At 35.9% G+C, this 22344-nt stretch overlaps 1 protein-coding gene and 1 pseudogene across 4 annotated transcripts in view; one reads left to right on the top strand and one right to left on the bottom strand.

The window, feature by feature from the left end:
- Positions 1–22120, bottom strand: part of SEC23A (Sec23 homolog A, coat complex II component) — a 58480-nt gene extending 36360 nt beyond the window's left edge. For 2 of the 4 annotated variants that reach the window (XM_014464804.1, XM_023762917.1), the window contains exons 1-9: positions 21876–22115; positions 19341–19398; positions 19045–19131; positions 17900–18136; positions 13842–13921; positions 12728–12872; positions 10334–10492; positions 7032–7147; positions 1278–1401 (exon numbers count right to left, since the gene is read on the bottom strand). In XM_014464804.1, coding sequence (XP_014320290.1) covers positions 1278–1401; positions 7032–7147; positions 10334–10492; positions 12728–12872; positions 13842–13921; positions 17900–18136; positions 19045–19131; positions 19341–19398; positions 21876–22096 — 1227 coding nt within the window. In that variant the 5' untranslated portion in view covers positions 22097–22115. Of the gene's footprint in view, positions 1–1277; positions 1402–7031; positions 7148–10333; positions 10493–12727; positions 12873–13841; positions 13922–17899; positions 18137–19044; positions 19132–19340; positions 19399–21875 lie in introns of all 4 variants that reach the window. The other 2 variants (XM_006099268.2, XM_014464805.1) reach the window with 2 other exon arrangements.
- Positions 14092–14788, top strand: LOC106698926 (annotated as a pseudogene).
- Positions 22121–22344: the final 224 nt, after the last annotated feature.

The raw sequence follows: 22344 nt of genomic DNA, 5'->3' as shown, positions 1-22344 counted from the left end.
AAATATGTTCTAACTCAAAACCATAGCCGAAACCGGTTTGGCTCAGTGGATAGAGCGTTGGCCTGCGGACTGAAGGGTCCCAGGTTTGATTCTGGTCAAGGGCATGTACCTGGGTTGCGGGCACATCCCCAGTAGGAGATGTGCAGGAGGCAGCTGATTGATGTTTCTCTCCCATCGATGTTTCTAACTCTCTATCTCTCTCCCTTCCTCTCTGTAAAAAAACAATAAAATATATTTAAAAAAAAAAAAAAACCATAGACACCAGCTTCTATTTTTTCTTAACCTACAATAGCTGCTTCAGCCTACACGTGCATCTGCAAACTGCAACCAACACACAGAATTAAACTACTTTCCTTACATTCCAATACAAACCATCCATTCTCACTGGGCAGTTTCCCCAAACATACTGTGCTGATTCTCACCTCTGTGTCTCTCCTCACACTGGGCTCCTGACTAAAATGTATTCTCTTCAACCAACTTAAATTCTGCCATTTTCAAAACCCAGTGTAAGTCACGATAAAATTGTTTATTTTCTAGGATAAATTGTATCCCAGATGCATTCACCTTTCATTCCTAAACCTTTATAGCACTTTCATAATCTACTATTATTTCAATCTATTCTATATTAAACTTGTCTTTCTATCAAAACTAAATTTCTTTATAAGAAGACCTGTGCTTTAGATATCCCTTATGATCTCTATAATTTCTTAGCTTAATGCTGGACATTTAGCAAGCATTCAATAAAATAGCAAGAAATATTTAATGCAAATTCAGTATCAATGTGCTTTCCATGCACGTGTTACTAACACTAAGCCTTTGCATTATTAAAATTTGAAATGAATGATAGAAAATAATATCAACAACCTACCAACTGTAAAACAATTACTGATTATTCAAGTAGAATAGAACAGGTTTCTCTTAGATACCCATTACTGCAATTTAAAAAAATCTAGCACTAGCATAAGCAAATTCAGCCCTAAAAAAGATCAAACGCACTAAAAAAGTTAAACCCTACATAAAGAAAAAATAAAGTTAAAGCAAAATTTTACCTATATATCTTCTTTTCTAGCAATTATGCAGAAATACTCAAGTAAAATTTCATTGTACATTTCATAATGACACATCTTTCTAATAAACAAAATCTCTAACACTGGGTTTCAATATAATATAACCACTATTTTTAAATCATATGTTGTATGTGATTAAAGGTAAAATTATGATCAAGCCTACAAATTTATCTTGATAACATACCACACGTGTGAAGTTTTGCTTCTTACCTTTATTTCTAATGTACCACCAAAACCCATTTTAAACTGCCCATGCATATCTTTGGTGAAAACTCTTTGAAAAGTTTGCTTGAATAAGGAAGTATTGAAAGAGTCGCCCATTACCATGTATCCTCTGCATGGAAAAAAACAAAAAACAATGTAGGTGAAACAAGTGTCTAAACATGTGTTAAAACCAAAAATATAAATTACCTCTTAGTACTACTAACAAATTTTAAAATACTCCCTAAAATGTGCTACATTACCATTAATTTTTAAAATTCAAACATTTGAGAATGTACCCACTGCACAAATAATCTAAATCCTGAGGGCAACTGAATATCCCTAACATTTGCATTTGTCCTCCGTAATTTTTAAAAAGTCTTTTTTAAAGAAGCAACACATCCACACATAATAAAATTCAAAACATGCAAGAGTACACAGTATCAAATGTGTCCCTCCCACCCAACCCACTCTATTCTCCATATTGGTGAAGATACCTGACTATTTACAGCCTGCATTCTCATTCTTAATAATAAACAAGTACATATGTGTGTACGTCTATATATGCAAAATTGTCTTTGTGTCATATCAAAGCTTGTGTTATACCCGGTGAATGAGAGTAGAAGGACACTGAGGAACCATTTTCATTTTATGTACTAATGTACTGTTAATCCTTTTTTTAGTAAGCATGTACCTATTTTAACTTTTTAAAGTTTCAAGAAACAATAACTGTCAAAAACTATTCCAAGATTCTTCTCTAATCAGAAAAAAATCACAGTTTGTCAATGTATTCTGTTGAAAATGCTGTGGAAAAACCGGCACTCTCATACATTGCTGATGGAATAAAAAGTGTGCAACCCCAATACAAAAGAACTTGACAATATTGAACAAAATTACATGTGATATGTAGTTTCTCTTTAATCCAGCCACCCCACTATTAGAAATCTATCCCACAAATATTCTGGCAAAAATGAAAAATAAAAAAGCAAAGTATACACATAAGGCTATTCACTGAAGCACTTTTTGTAATAATAGAATATTAGAAACAATCCAGATTTCCATTTATTAAGAGACTAGTTGAATAAAATATGGCACATCCACACAATGGAGTTATGCACTGCTATAGAACAATCTCTAACATATAAGTGAAAAGTGGGGGAAGATGTGTAGATTTTCTATTTATATAACAAGGGGGATACAAACACTGACATACACAGATGCACACAAATATTCACATATATTTGCTCATATTTTAAAGACACTTTAAGTAGTTTTAAACAAAAAATTAAATAGGTGAAAGAATAAAACTGATGTGCTATAATTAATAGTAATTTTACTTTTGATAATGTTAAAGTCTTGATTTATGCTCTGATGCCAGTATAGATTGTATCTTTTTAAATTTTATTTTCCTTATGTTACTGGTATCTGTAATAATAAAAGCATAATATGCTAATTAGACCAGACATCCTTCGGATGTCCTTCCAGATGACCTTCTGGACGAAGCCGAGGCTGCAAGGGAAGCCCAGGTCCTGGGTGCCTGCTGGCGGCCAAAGGGAAGCCCAGGTCCCCGGTGCCCGAGGGAAGCCGGTGCCGGCAGCTGGGGGAAGGAAGGCCTACTCTTGCACGAATTTTGTGCATCAGGCCTCTAGTATAAAAATATAGTTGAATTTTGTACACTGACCTTGACCTAGAAGTCTTGACAACTTAATATACTAATTTTAAAAGTTTGTACATAGTTTGTATATAGATTCTTTCAAATTTTCTAGTTTTACAAACATGTCATCTATGACAATCTGTGTTATCACTAAACTTGATAATGCATTCTAGATTAATGACAATTTACACGGCCCCACTTATCTGCTTCCTTTAACAGCAAACCACTCTATACCCTTACTACTCACTGTGGCTCTTGCTCAAGCAACATTGGCATCACCAAGGATCTTGCTTGAAAAGTAGAATTTCAAGTCTAGGCATACTAACCCCAGAATCTATATTTTAACAAGATACCCAGCTGATCTGTGCATGTGAAAGTTTGGGAAGTTCTGGTCTATAACAGCTGCCTCCAATCCCCTCTGCCTGTTCTTTTTCTAATTCACTCTAAGTCAACTTTCACTACCCTTAGGAAGGTTACCATGACCTTTACAGTATTATATTTCACCATTTTACAATCTCAACCATTTTTATAGTTTAAAAAAAATCACTAATATTCTGACAACTCCCGTATTCAAACTTCCGGCCCAAACCTATCTCCTGCATTCTAGGTTGCACATTATATCTTAGTGCCTTCTGGACATCTCATCTCCCTCATGGATGTCTACTGGCAACTTAAACCAAACATGTTAAAAAATGAACCACCAAACTTTTCCCAAAATACTCTTCCTCCCACAGTCTTATCCATTTCAATAAAGGGCAACCCAATCCTTCCAGTAAACTCCTTTGGTTTTCTCAAGCCCCAGATGCAATTTATCAGCAAGTCCTCTACCTTCTAAATATATTCCAAATCCAACCACTTCTCACCACCTGTCATGCTACCGCCTGGTATTCCTGTATTTCTATACAGTAAGACCTCATCCTTGGAAACTGAAATTTTAAGCAAAATAGCCTATAACAAACCAATTTTACCACAGGCTAATTGATAGAAACACAAGTTAAGTTCCTATGGCATATTTCTGATCACAAAAAGATGATCAAACTTCTAAATAAAAACCCAAAACACTTATAATGTTAAGCATGGAAATAAATGTGAGTTATACATACATTTAAGGAAAATTAATAAAAACAAGGAAGATCATTTTTTTCCAACCTACTTATTCCAGTTCAGGGTTGAGAGTGGCTGGAGCATATGATAGCAGCTCAAGGTATAAGGCAGACACCATCCTAGGCAGGAAGCTCTCCCATTGCAGCATACATTCACACACACACACACACACACACACACACACACACACTCACTTAGTCTGAGATATTTAGTCATGCCAATCACTGAACATCTTTGGGATATGGCAGGACACTGGAATCCCTGGAGAAAAGCCATGCAGACATGGGGAGGACATGCAAACTCCATAGTGATCCCAGCCAGGAATCAAATTTTTTTCCTCACCCATCTTTATATAATAAAAGGCTAATAGGCAAATTGTCCCCTCAGTAGTTCGACCGACCGGGAGTCTGACTGCTCACTATGACGTGCGCTGACCACCAGGAGGAAGTGCAGAACCAAGGAAGGCCCCAGCTGGCAGCTGGCAGCCGGGAGAAGGAAGGCCCCGGCCAGCAGCCAGGGGAAGGAAGGCCCCGATCAACCCTGATTGCCGGCCAGGCCTAGGGACCCTATCCATGCACGAATTTTGTGCACCACATTTCTAGTTATAATGAAACAAAATGTTATCAGAGGACCTGCTGGACTCTTACTGAAGGCAACTGAAGTCAGATGACCCTTTTTTTTTTTTAAATATATTTTATTGATTTTTTACAGAGAGGAAGGGAGAGAGATAGAGAGTCAGAAACATCGATCAGCCGCCTCCTGCACATCTCCTACTGGGGATGTGCCCGCAACCCAGGTACATGCCCTTGACCGGAATCGAACCTGGGACCTTCCAGTCCGCAGGCCGACGCTCTATCCACTGAGCCAAACCGGTTTCGGCAGATGACCCTTTTAAAACAGTAAGTCAGATCACATCACTCTGCTGAAAACTCTCCAATGACTTCCTATCTCAAAGTAAAATCCAAAGTCCTAATAATAGTTAAGGACCCTCACAATCTGACCCCCCTCACTTACCCTTGTTATTTCTCAAACACCCCAGGTATGTTTTCAACTTTGCACTTCCTATTCCCTATGTTTAAAACACTCTTCCTTCATATATGCACATGGCTTACTTTCTTATTTCCTTAAGTCTTTGCTAAACCATCACCTTCATTGAGGTCATTCCTTCTTCCCTATTTAGAACTGCAAACCCCTATCCTCATTTCCTGACTTATTTTTCTCCCTAACATTTATCACCATCTGACATACTATCTACTTTACTTGTCTCATCTCCTCTTACTAGAACTGTGCATCACACATGTGACTAATTAAATTAAAATGTAAATTAACTAAAATTAAAAACTCAGTTCCTCAGTCACACTTGCCACATTTCAATGGAACAATGAAGAGAATATGTCCAATAAAAAATTACGCTGACGCCGAAACCAGTTTGGCTCAGTGGATAGAGCGTTGGCCTGCGGACTGGGGGGTCCCGGGTTCGATTCCGGTCAGGGGCATGTGCCTTGGTTGCGGGCACATCCCCAGTGGGAGATGTGCAGGAGGCAGCTGATCGATGTTTCTCTCTCATTGATGTTTCTGACTCTCTATCTCTCTCCCTTCCTCTCTGTGAAAATTCAATAAAATATATTTTTAAAAAAAAATTACGCTGAACAGTCCTGCAATAGAAGATAAGCTCCATGAGGGCAGATTTTCATGTCTGGTTCACTGCTGTATATGCAGTACCTTAAACAGTTTGACACACATTATGTTTTCATGAATATTTATTAGATGGATGCATTAAATAAATAAACCTGAAAAATGAGTTGACAAGCTTGAGTTTTTAACACCTAATTAAATTATCCCAAAAACATGTAATGGCTGCCTGCAAACGGAAGAGAAACACTTCCTAACTCATTCAATAAGGCCAGTATTACCCTGATACCAACAACAAAGATATCATAAGAAAGAAACTACAAATCAAGATAAATCCCTTATGGAAACAGATGCAAAAATCCTCAATAACATACTAACAAATCAAATCTGGCAATACATAAAAAGGATTATTCACAATTTAGATTTATCCTAGGAATACAAGGTTGGTTTAATATACAAAAAATAAAACCACTGTAATACACCATATAAATAGAATAAAAACAAAAAACATGTGACCATCTCCATAGATGTAGAAAAAGCATTTAATAAAATCCACCACCCTTTCCTGAAAACAAATTTCAACACAGGATTAGATGGGAAAGTTTTCACCTGATACAAGCATTTACAAAAACCCATAGCTAACATCATACTTAATGGTGAAAGATTACACGGTTTCCCACTAAGATCAAGAATAGGCAAATACTAAGAGGCAGAAAAATTAGTGATTGTCTAGGCTGAGAAGGGAAGGAAGAGGGAAAGAAAGGAAGAATGGGGAGTGACTGCTAATGGGTACAGAGTTTCTTTCTGGGGTAATGCAGATATTCTAGAATTAAATTATGGTAATGGTTGCTCAATGTGTAAATATAGTAAAAAAATACACAAAACATTAAATTGTATACTTAAATGAGTAATTTTATGGTATGTGAATTATATTGCAAAAAATCTAAGCATAGTTCAGTGGTTGAGCATCAACCTATGAATCAGCAGTTTGAGTCCCCTTCAGAGCACATGCCCGGATTGCAGGCTTGATCCCCAGGGGGGTGTGCAGGAGGCACCCAATGATTCTCCCTCATCATTGATGTTTCTATCTCTCTCCCCCCTCCCTTTCTGAAATCAATAAAAATATATTTTTTAAAAAGGGGGGCACACATATGTAATACTTTCAACAATAAAGAATTATTTTTAAAAATATGCCTTTATAAGTATATTTTAGAAAAAATTTAAAGTAAAAGAAGTGTCAAAAACTGTTAACATCTACTGCCCTGAAGAAGATGATGACTGAATTTTTTCATAAACTGTCATTGCTGGTTTATATTTGTAAAGTCTCATTATTAGTTTATAACTACAAAAATTATAAAAATTTAAATACATACCCAGTAAGGTTGGGACAGCATTTCATCTCCAGGAGACCTGTCTGATCTAATGCGCATGCATAAATATCAATAACGTGACCAGTCGTGGCAGCTCGATTAGCCAATGCTTCAAAATGCTACAAAAGATTTTTTTAATCACATAACATTAATGTATAAACTAATCATCCTATAATTCTTTTCCCCATTAATAGAGTAAAATAACCTAAAAAATATTAAAAGAAAAATCCACAATAATTTTAATGCAATGTGTTATAACTTAATTTTCTATAATGTGTTATAAAATAATACGGTAACTTCTATAAATATGCTACTTTCACATTCTTCTTTAAAAGCCATTCTCCCCAGTTGACTCAGTCAGTTGAATGCTGTCCCATGCACCAGAAGGTCACCTGTTCAATTCCCAGTCAGGGCAGAAGGTTGCTGGTTCAATTTCCGGTCAGGGCATATACCCAGGTTGGGAATTCCATCCCTGGTCAGGGTATGTATGGGAAGCAACTGATCAATGTTTTTCTCTCACATCGATGTTTCTCTCTCACACACACACACACACACACACTCACTCTCTCCCTCCCTCCCTGCCTAATTCTACCTCTCCCTCTACTACCAATAACAACATATATATTTTTTAAAGCCATTCTTTCTAAATACAGTGGTCTCCGCTTATCCATGTTCCAAGACCTCCAGTGGATGCCTGAAACCACGGAAGTGCTGAACCTCATATGTACTATGTTTTTTCCTATACATACAAACATTCCTTTTCAATTAAAGGAAGTATTTTATTGCTTCTCTTTGGCATATTCAAATTGCCATCATCATTACTCTTGCGCTTTGAGGTCATTATTAAGTAAAAGTTGAACACAAGTACTAGGATAGTGACAGATTTGAACACAAGAACTAGGATACCATGACAGAAATGGTTACTAAGTGACTCCTGGGCAGGTAACATCTACCATCTGGGAAAAGGGATTATTCATGTTCAGGGGTTATTCTGTCCCAACAGAGTAATTCAGAACAGTGAGCAATTTAAAAGTTATGAATTGTTTATTCTGGAATTTTCCATTTAATATTTTCGGACTGTAGCTGACCATAGGTAACTGAAGCTGCAGAATGTGAAACCACGAATAAGGGAGGACTATTGTAAACTCCTAAATTAGGCTAAAGTTAAAGAAAGGCACACCAAACAATTTGCTCTTTATACATAAAAATGGTAGAAGAACAGCACAGAACTCTTTTTCCTGGCTAAATCCACACGCAAGTAACAAAAACATCAAACTAGACAATAAAAAAGCAATAAGATAAACAAACATAAAACATTTTTTGAAGTTCTAAGAAAAATTCCAAGCACAAAAGGAAAATTAAATGGCGGGGGGAAAAGCATTTATAGTGACAAAAAATATTTGTTATTAGTTACACTTAAATTATATGATAAATAGCCTGGCCGGTGTGGGTCAGTGGTTGAGCATCGACCCATGAACCAAGAGGTCATTGGTTCAATTCCCAGTGAGGGCACATGCCTGGGTTTCAGGTTTGATCCCCAGTGGGGGAGTGTGCAGAAGGCAGCCAATTGATGAGGTTTCTCTCTCATCAATGTTTCTATCTCTCTATCCTCTCTCTTCCTCTAACTCTAAAATCAATAAAAACGTAATAAAAAATATATCTGATAAATAATGACTACCAAAAAGGACATATGATACAATATAGTACAACTTAAATTAAAATTACAAACTCTAGAGAATTTTTTTAAAGGAAGGACATTAGCCCTGGCCAGTTACTAAGTGGTTAGAGTGTCAGCCCATGCACAGAAGAATCAAGGGATCAATTCTGATTAAGGACACACACCTGGGTTGCAGGTTCGATCCCCAGCCCCTATCAGGAGACAACCAACTGATGTGTCTCTTTGAAACATCAATGTTTCTCTCTCTCTCTTTCTCTCTCTCTTTCTCTCTCTCTCTCTCTCTCTCTCTCTTCCTCCCTGCCCCCCTTCCACACTCTCTACAAATTAATGGGAAAAAAAAATCCTTAGGTGAGGATTAGCAAAAATAAACAAATTAATAATAATAAAAGGGGAACATTAACAAGCAAAACCAATACAAAGGAGTCAAAAATCAACATTAGTGAAAAATGTACTGGCACATTTACAAGTAAAACTGAAGTTACATGAACAGAAAATAACTCAAAAAAAATGATAGACTGTTCAAGCAATAAAAAATATACATATCTAAAGTACAGCCTCTTGCCCTGACCGGTTTGGCTCAGTGGATAGAGCGTCAGCCTACGGACTCAAGAGTCCCAGGTTCGATTCTGATGGGGGGCATGTGCCTTGTTGCGGGCATATCCCCAGTAGGGAGTGTGCAGGAGGCAGCTGATCGATGTTTCGCTCTCATCGATGTTTCTAACTCTCTATCCCCTCTCCCTTCCTCTCTGTGAAAAATCAATAAAAATATATTTTAAAAAAAAATATTCATGTTAAGGAATGTCTCTTCCGGAAAAATATTCTTGCGTTTTAAAATTTTTTATTTCCCAGAAGCCTGGCCTGGAGAGACATTCCTTAACATGAATATTTTTTAAAAAATATATTTTATTGATTTTTCACAGAGAGGAAGGGAGAGGGATAGAGAGAAACATCGATGAGAGAGAAACATCAATCAGCTGCCTCCTGCACACCTCCTACTGGGGATGTGCCCGCAACCAAGGTACGTGCCCTCGGCCGGAATCGACCCGGGGACCTTTCAGTCCGCAGGCCGACGCTCTATCCACTGAGCCAAACCGGTTAGGGCAACATGAATATTTTAAGAGGCACATAGGTGTGGCTCAGTCGATTCGGTGTCGTACTGTGTACCAAAAGGTTGCTGGTTCAATTCCTGGTCAGGACACATGCCCAGGTAGGAGCTGGAGCCCTGGTAGGAGGCACGCAGGAAGCAGCCTATCAATGTCTTGCTTTCACATTGATGTTTCTCTCACTCAAAACAAAAAAAAGCCTCACACACAGAGTTTCTCTCAGGAGTAATCTTTAAAGAGATACCTAGTGGTGCATACTATTAAATTTTTAAACATTTAAAACTAGAATAATTATAACATAAGTTATCAAGAAAGAAAGACTATTTCTCCAATTCTGAACAGTACAGTATCAGATTTCACAATATCAGATTTATCATAAAATATTTGTACTCTTCCTTTTTTTTTAGTTTTTTTTTATTAAGGTATTACATATATGTCCTTATCCCCCATTCCCCCCCCATACTCTTCCTCTTTTATCAAGTAAATTTTTCTAATAAGTCATAAAGAATAAAAAACAAAATTACCTTAGTTCCCTTTTTAACATATTTGGCATTGTCTTTTTCAATGTCATGCCATGATCTTATAGGTGTCTTCAATTCATCTCCGACCACCATTCCTGGCCCCTGAGTGGCTGGACCACCAATGAACATCATGATACGGGCACCAGTGTTGGGAAAAGTACACTATCAGATAAAAGTAACTCGTCAAAAGAGTTTAAAGAAAAATATATGAATGTACATTTCTGATAATAAACTGTGATATACTCTTTCTAGAAAACAGACTACCATACATTTTTCAAGAAATTAAAATAATCAAATATTTAAAATGAAATTTAAAAACAAGATGTTTGTTTGAATACTTTTCTTTTAAAATCTTCTTCTAAATAATAGTGCCTTCCTAATTTTAAAATAAAACCTGGCAGAAACCACCTTAACCAAGTGATCAAAGCTAACTACCATCAGCAGTAGTAAAACAAATCAGCATTATGAGCCTCCTGATGTGCTGTACTAAGAACACAAATCAGTTCTGTAACATTCCTGGAAAAGGGTATAACCTAAATCTATTCATGAGGAAAGCTCAGATAAACCCAAATTTAAACTTTTCCTACAGAATAAGTCTATACTCCTAAAAAATATCAATGTCATGAAACACAAGAAAAACTGAAGAACTATTACAGAATAAAGGACACTAAAGAGACATATCAATTGAAATTAATGCATGATTCAGAATTTTCTTTTGCTATAAAGGGTATTATTGGAGTAACTAGTGAAATTTGAATTAAGTTTGTAAATTAAAAAATTATGTTATATCAATGTTAATTTCCTGATTTTGTTAACTGAACTGCAGTTATAAAAAAATTATTTCTGTAATTAAGATATACACACTGAAGTATTTACAAGTAAAGGGACATCATGTTTGTAACTGACTTCCAAATAGTTTTCTAAAATTTACATGTGTGTGACATATAAATAGACATATACAGAGAGACACATGTATAAGTATCAAGAGAGAAAGGTAAAACAAATGTAATAAAATATTACCATTTGAGGAATCTGATAAAAGTTCAATTAACCTTTGAATCTTTCTCATAACTTTTCCATATGTTTAGAATTATCTCAAAGTAGAAAGTTAAAAGAATAATGATAGTAACAGAATATAACTCACTATATAAAATAGGAAACCATGACTCCATAGTGACATTAATAAACAAATGAATAAATTGAAAGTTTGTTTAGTAAGGGAGTATTTGCATGGTTTCAAAGCTTCTCACTATCTAATATTTACTAATTACAAAGATGGGGGGAAAATTTTTTTTTTTTTTAAATATATTTTTATTGATTTTTTACAGAGAGGAAGGGAGAGAGATAGAGAGTTAGAAACATCGATGAGAGAGAAACATCGATCAGCTGCCTCCTGCACATCTCCCACTGAGGACGTGCCCGCAACCCAAGTACATGCCCTTGACCGGAATCGAACCTGGGACCCTTCAGTCCGCAGGCCGACGCTCTATCCACTGAGCCAAACCGGTTTCGGCAAGGGGGGAAAATTTTATAGTGGACAAACCTAGAAGATACAACCTTAATGAGTGATCAAAGTGATTATCATCAGTGATGGGACAAATAAAAATCATGGGCCACCTGATAGAATGCAACAAGAATAAAGCATTACTTCTGTGATATATGTAAGATCTGAACCTAATTGTGAGGATACATCAAAACAAACCTAAGTTGACAGACATTCATAGAATAACTGGTCTGAATCTTCCAAAGTGTCAAAGTCATGAAAGTCAAGGAAAAGCTAAGGTACTGTACCAGATGGAAGGACACAAAACAGACTTAACCACTAAATGTATGCCTCTGAACTAAATCCTTTTAATGAAAGAAATTACTGGAATAATCAGCAAAACTTGAATGAGGTCTGAGAATTACATGGTAGTAATGTATCAGTGTTAATATTCTGATTTTAATAGCTGTACTGTTGTTATTTATATAGGAGAATATCCTGGTTTACAGGAAACACAACCAAAGTATTCAATGGATCGGGAACATCCTATCAGCAACTTAATCTCAAATAATTCAGGGGAGAAATTCTTTGCAACTTTTCTGTAAATTTGATAGCATTTCCAATTTTTTAAAAAAAAATCTTAAAATAACGCTTCCCTAAGATCTGTGTAGCGTAAAAATTTCAAACTCTACTTAAAAGTAAAATTGCCCTTATCCTACCACTGTTAACATTTAGTGACCATCCTTCCAGAAGCCTCTTTATACACAAAAGGATATATTGCAGATCAAACTTTAAATAAAATCATATACTCGCTCAACTATGACCTCATTTATTTCACTCAACATTATCTTGTACATATCATCCCATACACACACAAACACATTTACATTCCACAATGAAGCTATTGTCACTACCTCAAGTAGTCCTACAGCTATGGAAAGTGCCACCCCAGAAGAACGCAAAGGTCTCTTTCCCTGTGGTACAGGCCAAGGGTCTCGCTGCAATTCCCCCAGAAGATCTGTGAGATTCATGTCTATTTTCTGTACTGGCTGCAAGAATCTGCAAAACAAAATTAAATAAAAAGCCATTTATTTGTGGGTGAGTGTTTAAGAAACAAACTATCCACTTTCTTTCTTTTTTAATTTTAGAGAGGAAGAGAGCGAGAAACATCTATTGGTTGCCTCTGTGCCCCAAAGGGGGACTGAACTCACAACCGAGGCATGTGCCCTCGGGAATCAAACCCGAAACCTTTCGGTATATGGGATAATGCTCCAACCAACTGAGCCACACCATACAGGGCCATCCATTTTCTTAAAAACACAGAAAAATAATTTGAATACAGGACACACCAATGGTTCTCAAAACTATTATGTACATCAGAAGCAGTAGGAGGGCTTGTTTTAACACACATTGCTGTTTTAACAAACAGTTGTTTCAGAAAATCTGGGGTGGGCCCAGGAATCTACATTTCAAACAAGTTCCCAGGTGATGCTGACACTACTGGTCCAGGAACCACACTTTGAGTACAACTGCTATAAATGAAACAGTCAAACCAAATATTACTTCAGGACTATAGCTTTCATTTACCAATCTATTAAGTATTAAGGTTATTGAAATAATTATGAGAAGAGATGTCAACTCAATTTTAGTAATACCTCCTCTGATTTGAGAGTTTAGGGGGAAAAGCAACCTCTAAGGGTAAGACAGCAAAATGAAAAGCTTTTGAGGCTATTTTTTTTTTGCCCGCCCTCAACCACAAAATTCAGTTTTTCCAAACTTAAAAACAGAAACTCAGGAATATATCAAAACTATAGTAAATCCTTACATTGTAATGATGAGAAACCAACCATTTTACTAGTAATGACATAATTCTGTCTCAACTCCTTAAAAAGTATAATAATGCAACCTATTTATATTCCAAAAAATATTTAATAGTATCATTGAATGTCTATGTTCAAGTTAAGGGTAAGGGATGCTTAAAATAGCTTCATGAATTGTCAAATTCTCTTTGTCATATTTAATTATTACCTATTAGAAGGAGGTGGCTGCTGTACCTGAGGACCACGTGTTGCTTGAGTAACGGGTACTTTAGAGAGCCCCAGCATTTCCTGTAAAGAGATTACTTCTGTGATATCCATATAATTACTCCTAAAAGATGTCTCAACAATTTACCATGTACAAGGTTCTGTGTTAGGTATTAGGAACCCAAAAGTAAAAAAGTCTCTTTCCTCAAAAAGCAAAATGTCTAGCCCAAAGCGGCCATAGGTAACCTCTGAAAATGGTTTGCTATTCACTAGACCCAGAAAACCCCACGAAATCATGCAAATCAACAAAATCTTCGTGCTCACTTTAAGAACACTTATGAAACTGCCCAGGCCATCAAGGGTAAGCATATTCGAAAAGCCACCAAGTATCTGAAGGATGTCACCTTAAAGAAGCAGTGTGGCATTCTGTCATTACAATAGTGGAGTTGGTAAGTGTGCTCAGGAGAAACACTGGAACTGGACACAGGGTTGGTGACCCAAAAAGAGTGTTGAATTTTTGCTGCACATGCTTAAAAATGCTGAGAGCAATGCTGAATTTAAGGGTTTAGATGTAGACTCTCTGATCATTGAGCACATTCAAGTGAACAAAGCTCCCAAGATGCGGCATAGAACCTACAGAGCCCATGGGTGGATTAACCCATACATGAGCTCTTCCTGCCACACTGAGGTGATTCTTACAGAAAATGAGCAGATTGTTCCTAAACCAGAAGAGAAGGTTGCACAAAAGAAAAAGATATCCCAGAAGAAACTAAAGAAACAAAAACTTATGGCCTGGGAGTAAATCAGCATAGAATAAATCTAAAAAAAGAAGAAAAAAAAAGAAAGCAAAAAAAGAAAAAAGAAAAAAGAAAGCAAAATGTCTAGTTGGGGAGATTATCAGGTAAACATTAACAGTACATTGAAATAACCATCAAAAAAGAGCAAAGTAGCCCTGGCCAGATAAGTCAGTTGGTTAGAACGTTGTCCCAATACACTAACGTTGCGGGTTCTATCACCAGTCAAGGCACATACCAGAATCAACCAATGGATGCATAAATAAATGGAACAAGGTGATGTCTCTCTCTCTCTCTCTCTCTCTCTCTCTCTCTCTCTCTCTCTCTCTCTTTTTCAAATCAATTTTTTAAAAAGAGAGAGCAAAGTACAATGTGCTATGTGAGCAAAGAAGAGGGAGCTCAGAGATACTTTATTTCTAATTAATAGTAAAATTAAGTTACTGTGTAACTTGAATGACTATATTCCTTAACTTGTATTCATTCATCCCTGTTTTGTGCCAGACATCTAATGGTGAAAAAATATACAGTTCCTGACCTTACAGAAATTAAAATCTGGTGACAGAAACAGAGTTAATTAAGTCAAATCATTAACTATAAAATTGCAATTGTAATAAGTGTTATGCAGGAGAAATATATGGCATCATAAAAAGGGGGTTATAAGGTACATGTGCTTTGTTAATGTTCTGACTTAATGCCTAACCAAACTGCTAGTTTGGTTTTTGAATTTTAGAAGTGTGCACAATTTCTCTCTAAACATTTGGAAATATCATTTTACTAAAGTTTTCTTGAATATGGAAATGCTTAGTCATGAAGAGAGTAAAAGCATATAACAAAAAATCAGACCATCTAAAGATTTGCAAAGAAAAATGATTAAACTAATCTTGCAGCATTTCCTATACTGCTATCAGAAACAGCAACTTTTTACTGAAGACTTATTATGTGCTAAACTCTTTGTATATACTATTTCCTCACAAAACAATAATGAAGTAGATTTCTTAGTCCCTGCTTTACAAATGAAAACTGACACTCAGAAAGACTAAGTAATTTGCATAAGATTCCACAACTAGTAAGTGACAAAGCAAGATAACCCAGGTTTTGCTACAAAACCCCATAATAGTTATACTATACTGAGTGTTCACAAATTATTTCATTTAGTACTAATAATAACTCTGCAAAATGGTTACTGTTTATACCTTTCCATAGAGGATGAGAAAAAAGCAAAGAGATCCATCCAATAGCACACAACTTAGATAAGTTTAAGACTTAAATTCAGGACTATTTGGGGAGCAAAGACCAGATTCTTCCTTTAAAAATTTTTTATTGATTAACTTTAGAGAGAGAAGAGGGGTGGAGAAAGGGGAAGAGAGAGAAAGAAACATGGATTTGTTGTTCCCACTTATTTATGCATTCATTGGCTGATTCTTATAGGTACCCTGACTGGGGATCAAACCCACATCCTTGGTGTATGGGATGCTCTAACCAACTGAGCTATGCAGCTAGGGCTAAGACCAGACTCTTTTCAACTTGACAGTTATCAAGAGATAGAAGATAAAAACATTTTAATGGAGAAAAGAAAAATGTTATAAGAATTTACTGCCTGTTGCAAAAAGGCAGATTTTTTGTGTTACATATGTATTATATAACTTAAGTAAAATATACTCTATAATCAGAACTAACATTAAGCCACTTTAAATAAATTAATAATTTAAAAATAACAAATACATTAAGGCACAATTCATTTCATTCTCATGACCACCCTATAAGGTAATCACTGTTCTTATCTTCCTTTTACAATTGAAAAAAATAAGGCACAGAGAGGTTATAACCTGCCCACTTTCTCTCTTGTCTCATGTAAGGTATTCTACTTCCTGTGCTCCTGAAGGAATCCCTACCATGTCTTCTGAAACCTCACTCTCTCATCTCGCCCTGCTTTCACCCACCCTCTTTAGTCTCTTTCCCTTCCGTGTATAAACACATTCAAATGTCTCTCCTAAACAAAACCTTTGTCCCTACTAAACAAAACCACTTTTGCTCATTTCTCTCTCTCAAACCTCCACACTATCACCTTCCTTACCTTCAACAACAAACCTCAGGAAAGAACATATACTCTAATTTTCTCCATGTCCTCAAATTTTATTCACTACTCATTCACTACCTTATTCACTGTTCACTATCCTCCCTATCCAAACCTGCAAAGTATTTTCTATCTCAATTAAGTGTAGCACCACTACCCCGGTCTGCGGAGCTCCAAATAAGAGTCATCCTCAAAAGTCATCCTCAAAATCTTTTCTTTTTCATTGTGGGCTGCCTGGATGCCTCCAAAGTCTGATATCAGGTCTGCTTATCTTCTAGGGCAGAGGTTCTCAACCTGTGGGTCGCGACCCCTTTGGGAGTCGAACGACCCTTTCACAGGGGTCGCCTAAGACCATCGGAAAACACATATATAATTACATATTGTTTTTGTGATTAATCACTATGCTTTAATTATGTTCAATTTGTAACCATGAAATTGGGGGTCACCACAACATGAGGAACTGTATTAAAGGGTCGCAGCATTAGGAAGGTTGAGAACCACTGTTCTAGGGTAACTATTCTCAACTGGGGGTTTTATTAGAACCTCTTAGAAAGTTTTTGAATACTTACATGAGCAATCTACCCTTCCAACCACTTCCCAATACAAGCACATATTCACTCACTCTCTCATGGTCTATCAAAATCTTTGGGGGGAAAAAATATATTTTGAAAAATATCCCAGATGATCCTAGTATGCTACACATAACTCCCTGGCCTTGAAAGCTTCATTTTGCCCCAAAGATAAAAATGTCATCCTATTATTTAAAAAAAATACATATACCTATAGTTCTTATATTAAAAATTCTAACACCTTAAAATGTCTCCTTTTGCAAACATAATAAAAGTGTTTAGTTCCTAAGTGAGAGATGTCAAGAAACAAAAGCTAATATTCTGCAGTTGCCTTCGCTTGTCTTCAGTATGTCACTTCTATAAGGCCCTCAACTCTCTGGTAAAATACTTTGTTTTACTCTAAATGTTAAAGATACTGTTAAAAGTGAAAGATCTTTGATCTGTCTGATAAAAATGTAAGGATGTAAGGCAAATAAAAGAAAACTGATGCCAACACCAAATGTAAAGCCTTTGTTACAATACAATTATATTAGTCAATTACAATGAAAATATTTTCTAGAAACTTACACCCAGAAGCTTTTTCAGACATATCTAAAATGACGCTCACAGATAGGCTGCTGTTTACCTGCAGTTGTTTGGCAGTCAGATCTTTTGTTCCTCTGAAGACATAACTTTTTGAAATGCCCTCACATCCAAGTTCATGAACCTGCACCATTCTCCCAAAAGTAATAAGTCCAACCAAGGCTGTAGGTGGTAAAAGACTTAATGACATCTGCATTGATTCCTTCAGAGCTTGTAAATCTTCATCTTCCATGCAAGTATCAACCACATAGAGGAATATCAAAGGCATCTGAGGGCCACGCTGTTAAAACACATTGCCATCAGAAAAAAAAGTTCTTTTAAAAGTATTAACACTTCAGTGCAATATATAAGGATAATCAACAGTACATTCATACAATGGAACCCTAATAAAGCCATTTCAAAAATGAAACAGGTTATATATGCACAGAGAGACATCCAAGACATATCATCAAGTGAAAAATTATTCATTGTAAAAAAAATTATTTACAGTTACATAGATTCACTCTCACTCTCAATTTTATTTAACTGCATGAGGTTCAATATCTTATAACAAGTACTTACTCCTTTTAAAATAAAAAAATAGTAACTCTAAAGCTTAAAAACATGTAGTGAATTTATAAAATAATTGCCTAAATCTGAATTAGATTGTGAGAGAACTGGACACTAGCCAGGTTGAACAGATTACTGACTGGCTCAAGTGAACCATATTCTGCTTTCTCTATAACATTCATAAAGGATATTATCATTTTCACTCTTAAATATAGAAATAACTAAGTAAAGCTATTCAGAGAGGGAAGAAAAACTGATTTTCCTAGGAAGAACCAATACAAGAATAATTTCATTAACTAGCTTTGGGGATATATCATCAGGCTCCAGCATCAGATTGACTAAGTATTTGTAAACTGACTTTCCAACTACAAAGCAGGAGTGATACTTTAGTGTTTAATGATATATTCTGTATAGCAAATCACACCATCCCATCCAATATCCTGGCCACCCATCAAATAACTACAAAAGAGAATATTACCTTGCTTAAAATGACTAAGAAGTCTTATCTTTGAAATGCTCCACCAATTAAATGTGAAAATCAAGAATGATGCCTTTTAAGTCATCTCCATTTAACAGCTATTTTGGTATAAATTATTAGATATTTAAAACTTCATTAAAGATATACTCTTATGTTCTTACCAGAACTACATATTCAATGCTAGAAAACTGAGGTAACAGTTCAGCAGGCTGATTCAGTTCAGATATACCAGCATAAGTAGGTGGAAACTACAGATAGAAAAGAAACAAAAATATTTAACAAATTATTTGTCAGAAAGAGTAATGAAATTTTAAACTAAAAATAAATATTTCCTGATCATATAATAATGGAAAAAATCAGTATTTTTATCATATGACAACAATTTCATCTTTCTTTTTAAGTATACGTATTTAGACTAGTATTACAGCATTAACATCTGTAATGGGGGTTTTCTTACCTGATTTCTTTGATAACAAAAGTTGCAAGCCCAGAGTTTTGCTCGATAATCCACTTGACTGTTTTAAGAAAAGATACAACAGGTCATATTTCAGTTCTATTTTACAAGAATCCTAATATCAATAAAATTAATTTCTTTCTAAAATATGAATGTATTCAAATATAGTCAAAGTGATCTTCAAAAGCCATCTATTTTTAAATGCTGCCATCTAATCCATATTTTTGACATATAAGTTTACTTATAAATAAATATATTATAACTTTTAATGTACAGTAATATTAGTGAAATTAAGAAGACTACTCAGCTGAAGACAATTCAAAAATGTATTTATTGAATGCTTAACATGTACCAGCTATTTTTCTAAGTGCTGGTGATAGTGAACAAGACAGTAAAGGTCCCTGGTCTCATTGAGTTTATATTCTAGAAAAGACAGACAATAGACAAGTAGATACATAAGCACAGAAGATACTTTTTGTTTGTTTGTTTGTTTTTAAAGAGGAAGGACAGAAAGGGAGAGGGAGAGACAAAAACATCAATGATGAGAGAGAATCACTGATTTTCTGCCTCCTGCATGCCCTACACTGGGGATCGAGCTACAACCTGGCATATACCCGACCTCCTGGTTCATAGGTCAACGCTCAATCACTCAGCCACACTGTCAGGGCACTTTTTAAAAATATATATATTTTAATTGATTTTTGAGAGAAAGAGGAAGGGAGAAAGAGACAGTGAGAAAGAGAAACATCAGTGTGAGAGAGAAACATCAATAGGCTGCTTCTGCCACGCCTCCTGCTGGGGATTGAGCCAGCAACCCAGGCATGTGCCAGGACTGAAAATTTGAGTGGACAACCTTTAGTGCACAGAATGACACCCAACCAACTGGCCAGGGCTAAACACAGAAGATACTTTTAGATAGTAATAATAAAAATTAATGAAAACAAAGCAGGATGTGAGAATGTGTTTGGGAGGGCTACTTTAAAGGAAGGCCTTCTTAAACAACTGAAATATAACCTAAGTGAAAAGGAACCAGTCACAGGAAAATCTGGGGGTAGAGCAATCCCGGCAGACTACATAACTATTACACAAGTTCCAAGGTAGAAAAAAGTTTGGTATATTCAAAAATCAGAAAGAGGGGCCCTGGCCAGGTAGTTCAGTTGGTTAGAGTGTCGTCTGATACACCAAGGTTGCAGGTTCAGTCCTGGTCAGAGCACAAACAAGAATCAACCAATGAATGCATAAATAAGTGGAACAACAAATCCATCTCTCTCTTTTTCTCTCTTCCTCTCCCTCTCCTCCTTTCTAAAATACATACATACATACATAATTTTTTTTTAAGTCAGAAAGGGGGTAAGGTATATGAACCCAGCCAGTGTGCCTCCGTGGTTGAGCGATGACCTATGAACCAGGAGGTCACAGTTCAATTCCTGGTCAGGGCCCAAGTGTGGGGCATGCAGGAGGCAGCCGATTAATGATTCTCTCTCATCATCAATGATTCTATCTCTCCCCCTCTCCCTTCCTCTCTGAAATCAATAAAAATATGTTTTTAAAAAAATAATAAAGTAGATGAGAATTAGATAAACATAATATGAGGGCAGAACTATATAGAGGGTAGATCATATAGGGCTTTAGAGGACTTCCTACGGGGATTTTTTATTCCAAATATTATAAGAAGCTATTGGAGGATTTTCATAACCTGATACCCATTTGTAAAACTCTAGCTTTTGGGTGGAGAATAGACTGCTGAAAGGCACAAACCGAAATAGAGAGACCAATTAGGAAGATCATGAAATTGACCAGTAAAAAGATAGCATATCTTCAAGTAGAGTGTATTAGCAGAGACTGAGTATGAAACAGAATCAATAATGTTCTGTAGATAGGACTGATCAGATTTGCTAGCGGATTGGGTAGGAAAGAGGGAGTGGATAGAAGAATAAAAATGATTCCTGATTTTCTGCTTACACAACAAGAAATCATAACATTTTCAAACACCATGCAATTCAATTATGACTTTTCTAATTGAAATGAGATATGTTGATAAACAGCTAGTACCAGTATCTAGAAAATACTGATAGGACCTAGTGATTTATATAAGAACAATTTAACATTTGGTCTCTAATTACCTTACTACTCCTAAAATCTCCCTAGCTGGTTTGGCTCAGTGGATAGAGCGTCGGCCTGCGGACTGAAGGGTCCAGGGTTCGATTCCAGTCAAGGGCACATGCCCAGGTTGCAGGCTCAATCCCCAGTAGGGGGCGTGCACGAGGCAGCTGATCAATGATTCTCTCTCATCATTGATGTTTCTCTCTCTCCCTGTTCCTTCCTCTCTGAAATAAATAAAAATATATTTAAAAAATAAAATCTTATAGCTCTTTGGATTTGACTATCCTCATTTGAATAAAAATAACTATAAACAAAAAGAAAGACTATTTTATATAAATGAGTCAAAAACTACATTTCTAAATCATACTGCCATATTCGTTTTTCCATATATATTAATTACCATAAAGGATTCGTTTTTCCATATATATTAATTACCATAAAGGATTCAAAACTGCACGGCAAGTGGTCCTACTACACAAAACAGGTTCATATTGAATTGGTGGTAAATCGAGTCTCTCCTTTAGTGGTGTAAATAGGGCTGCTACTGGAACAACCATTCTTGTAGCTTCTAGCCGACTTGATGGCCAAACATTCCAACTAAATCGTACTCCATCTCGTTCTTCATTTTGTTGTATGAATTCCAAATAGGTTGTCATTGTGGAGCTTGAGTCTTATTTCTGTAAAAGAATTAAAAAATATTCTCAAACTCTCTTAAGAAAATTCAAAATAAGTATGTTTTCCCTACTTTCAACAATATTAACCCATTAGAAATCATGACCAAAGGAAACATTTATCTTGGAAAAAAATTAGCAAGCAACAATAATCCCACTTATAACAAAATAATAAATGACTCTACTGAACCCAATGCCCATTAGGCCCAAAAAGTAGTAAATTTACTACCAGG

This window comes from Myotis lucifugus, unplaced genomic scaffold (genome assembly GCF_000147115.1).
Source record: "Myotis lucifugus unplaced genomic scaffold, Myoluc2.0 scaffold_268, whole genome shotgun sequence".
Taxonomy (NCBI): Eukaryota; Metazoa; Chordata; class Mammalia; order Chiroptera; family Vespertilionidae; genus Myotis; species Myotis lucifugus.
The sequence above is the reverse complement of the archived record's forward strand: the minus strand, read 5'-3'. Positions and strand labels throughout refer to the sequence as shown.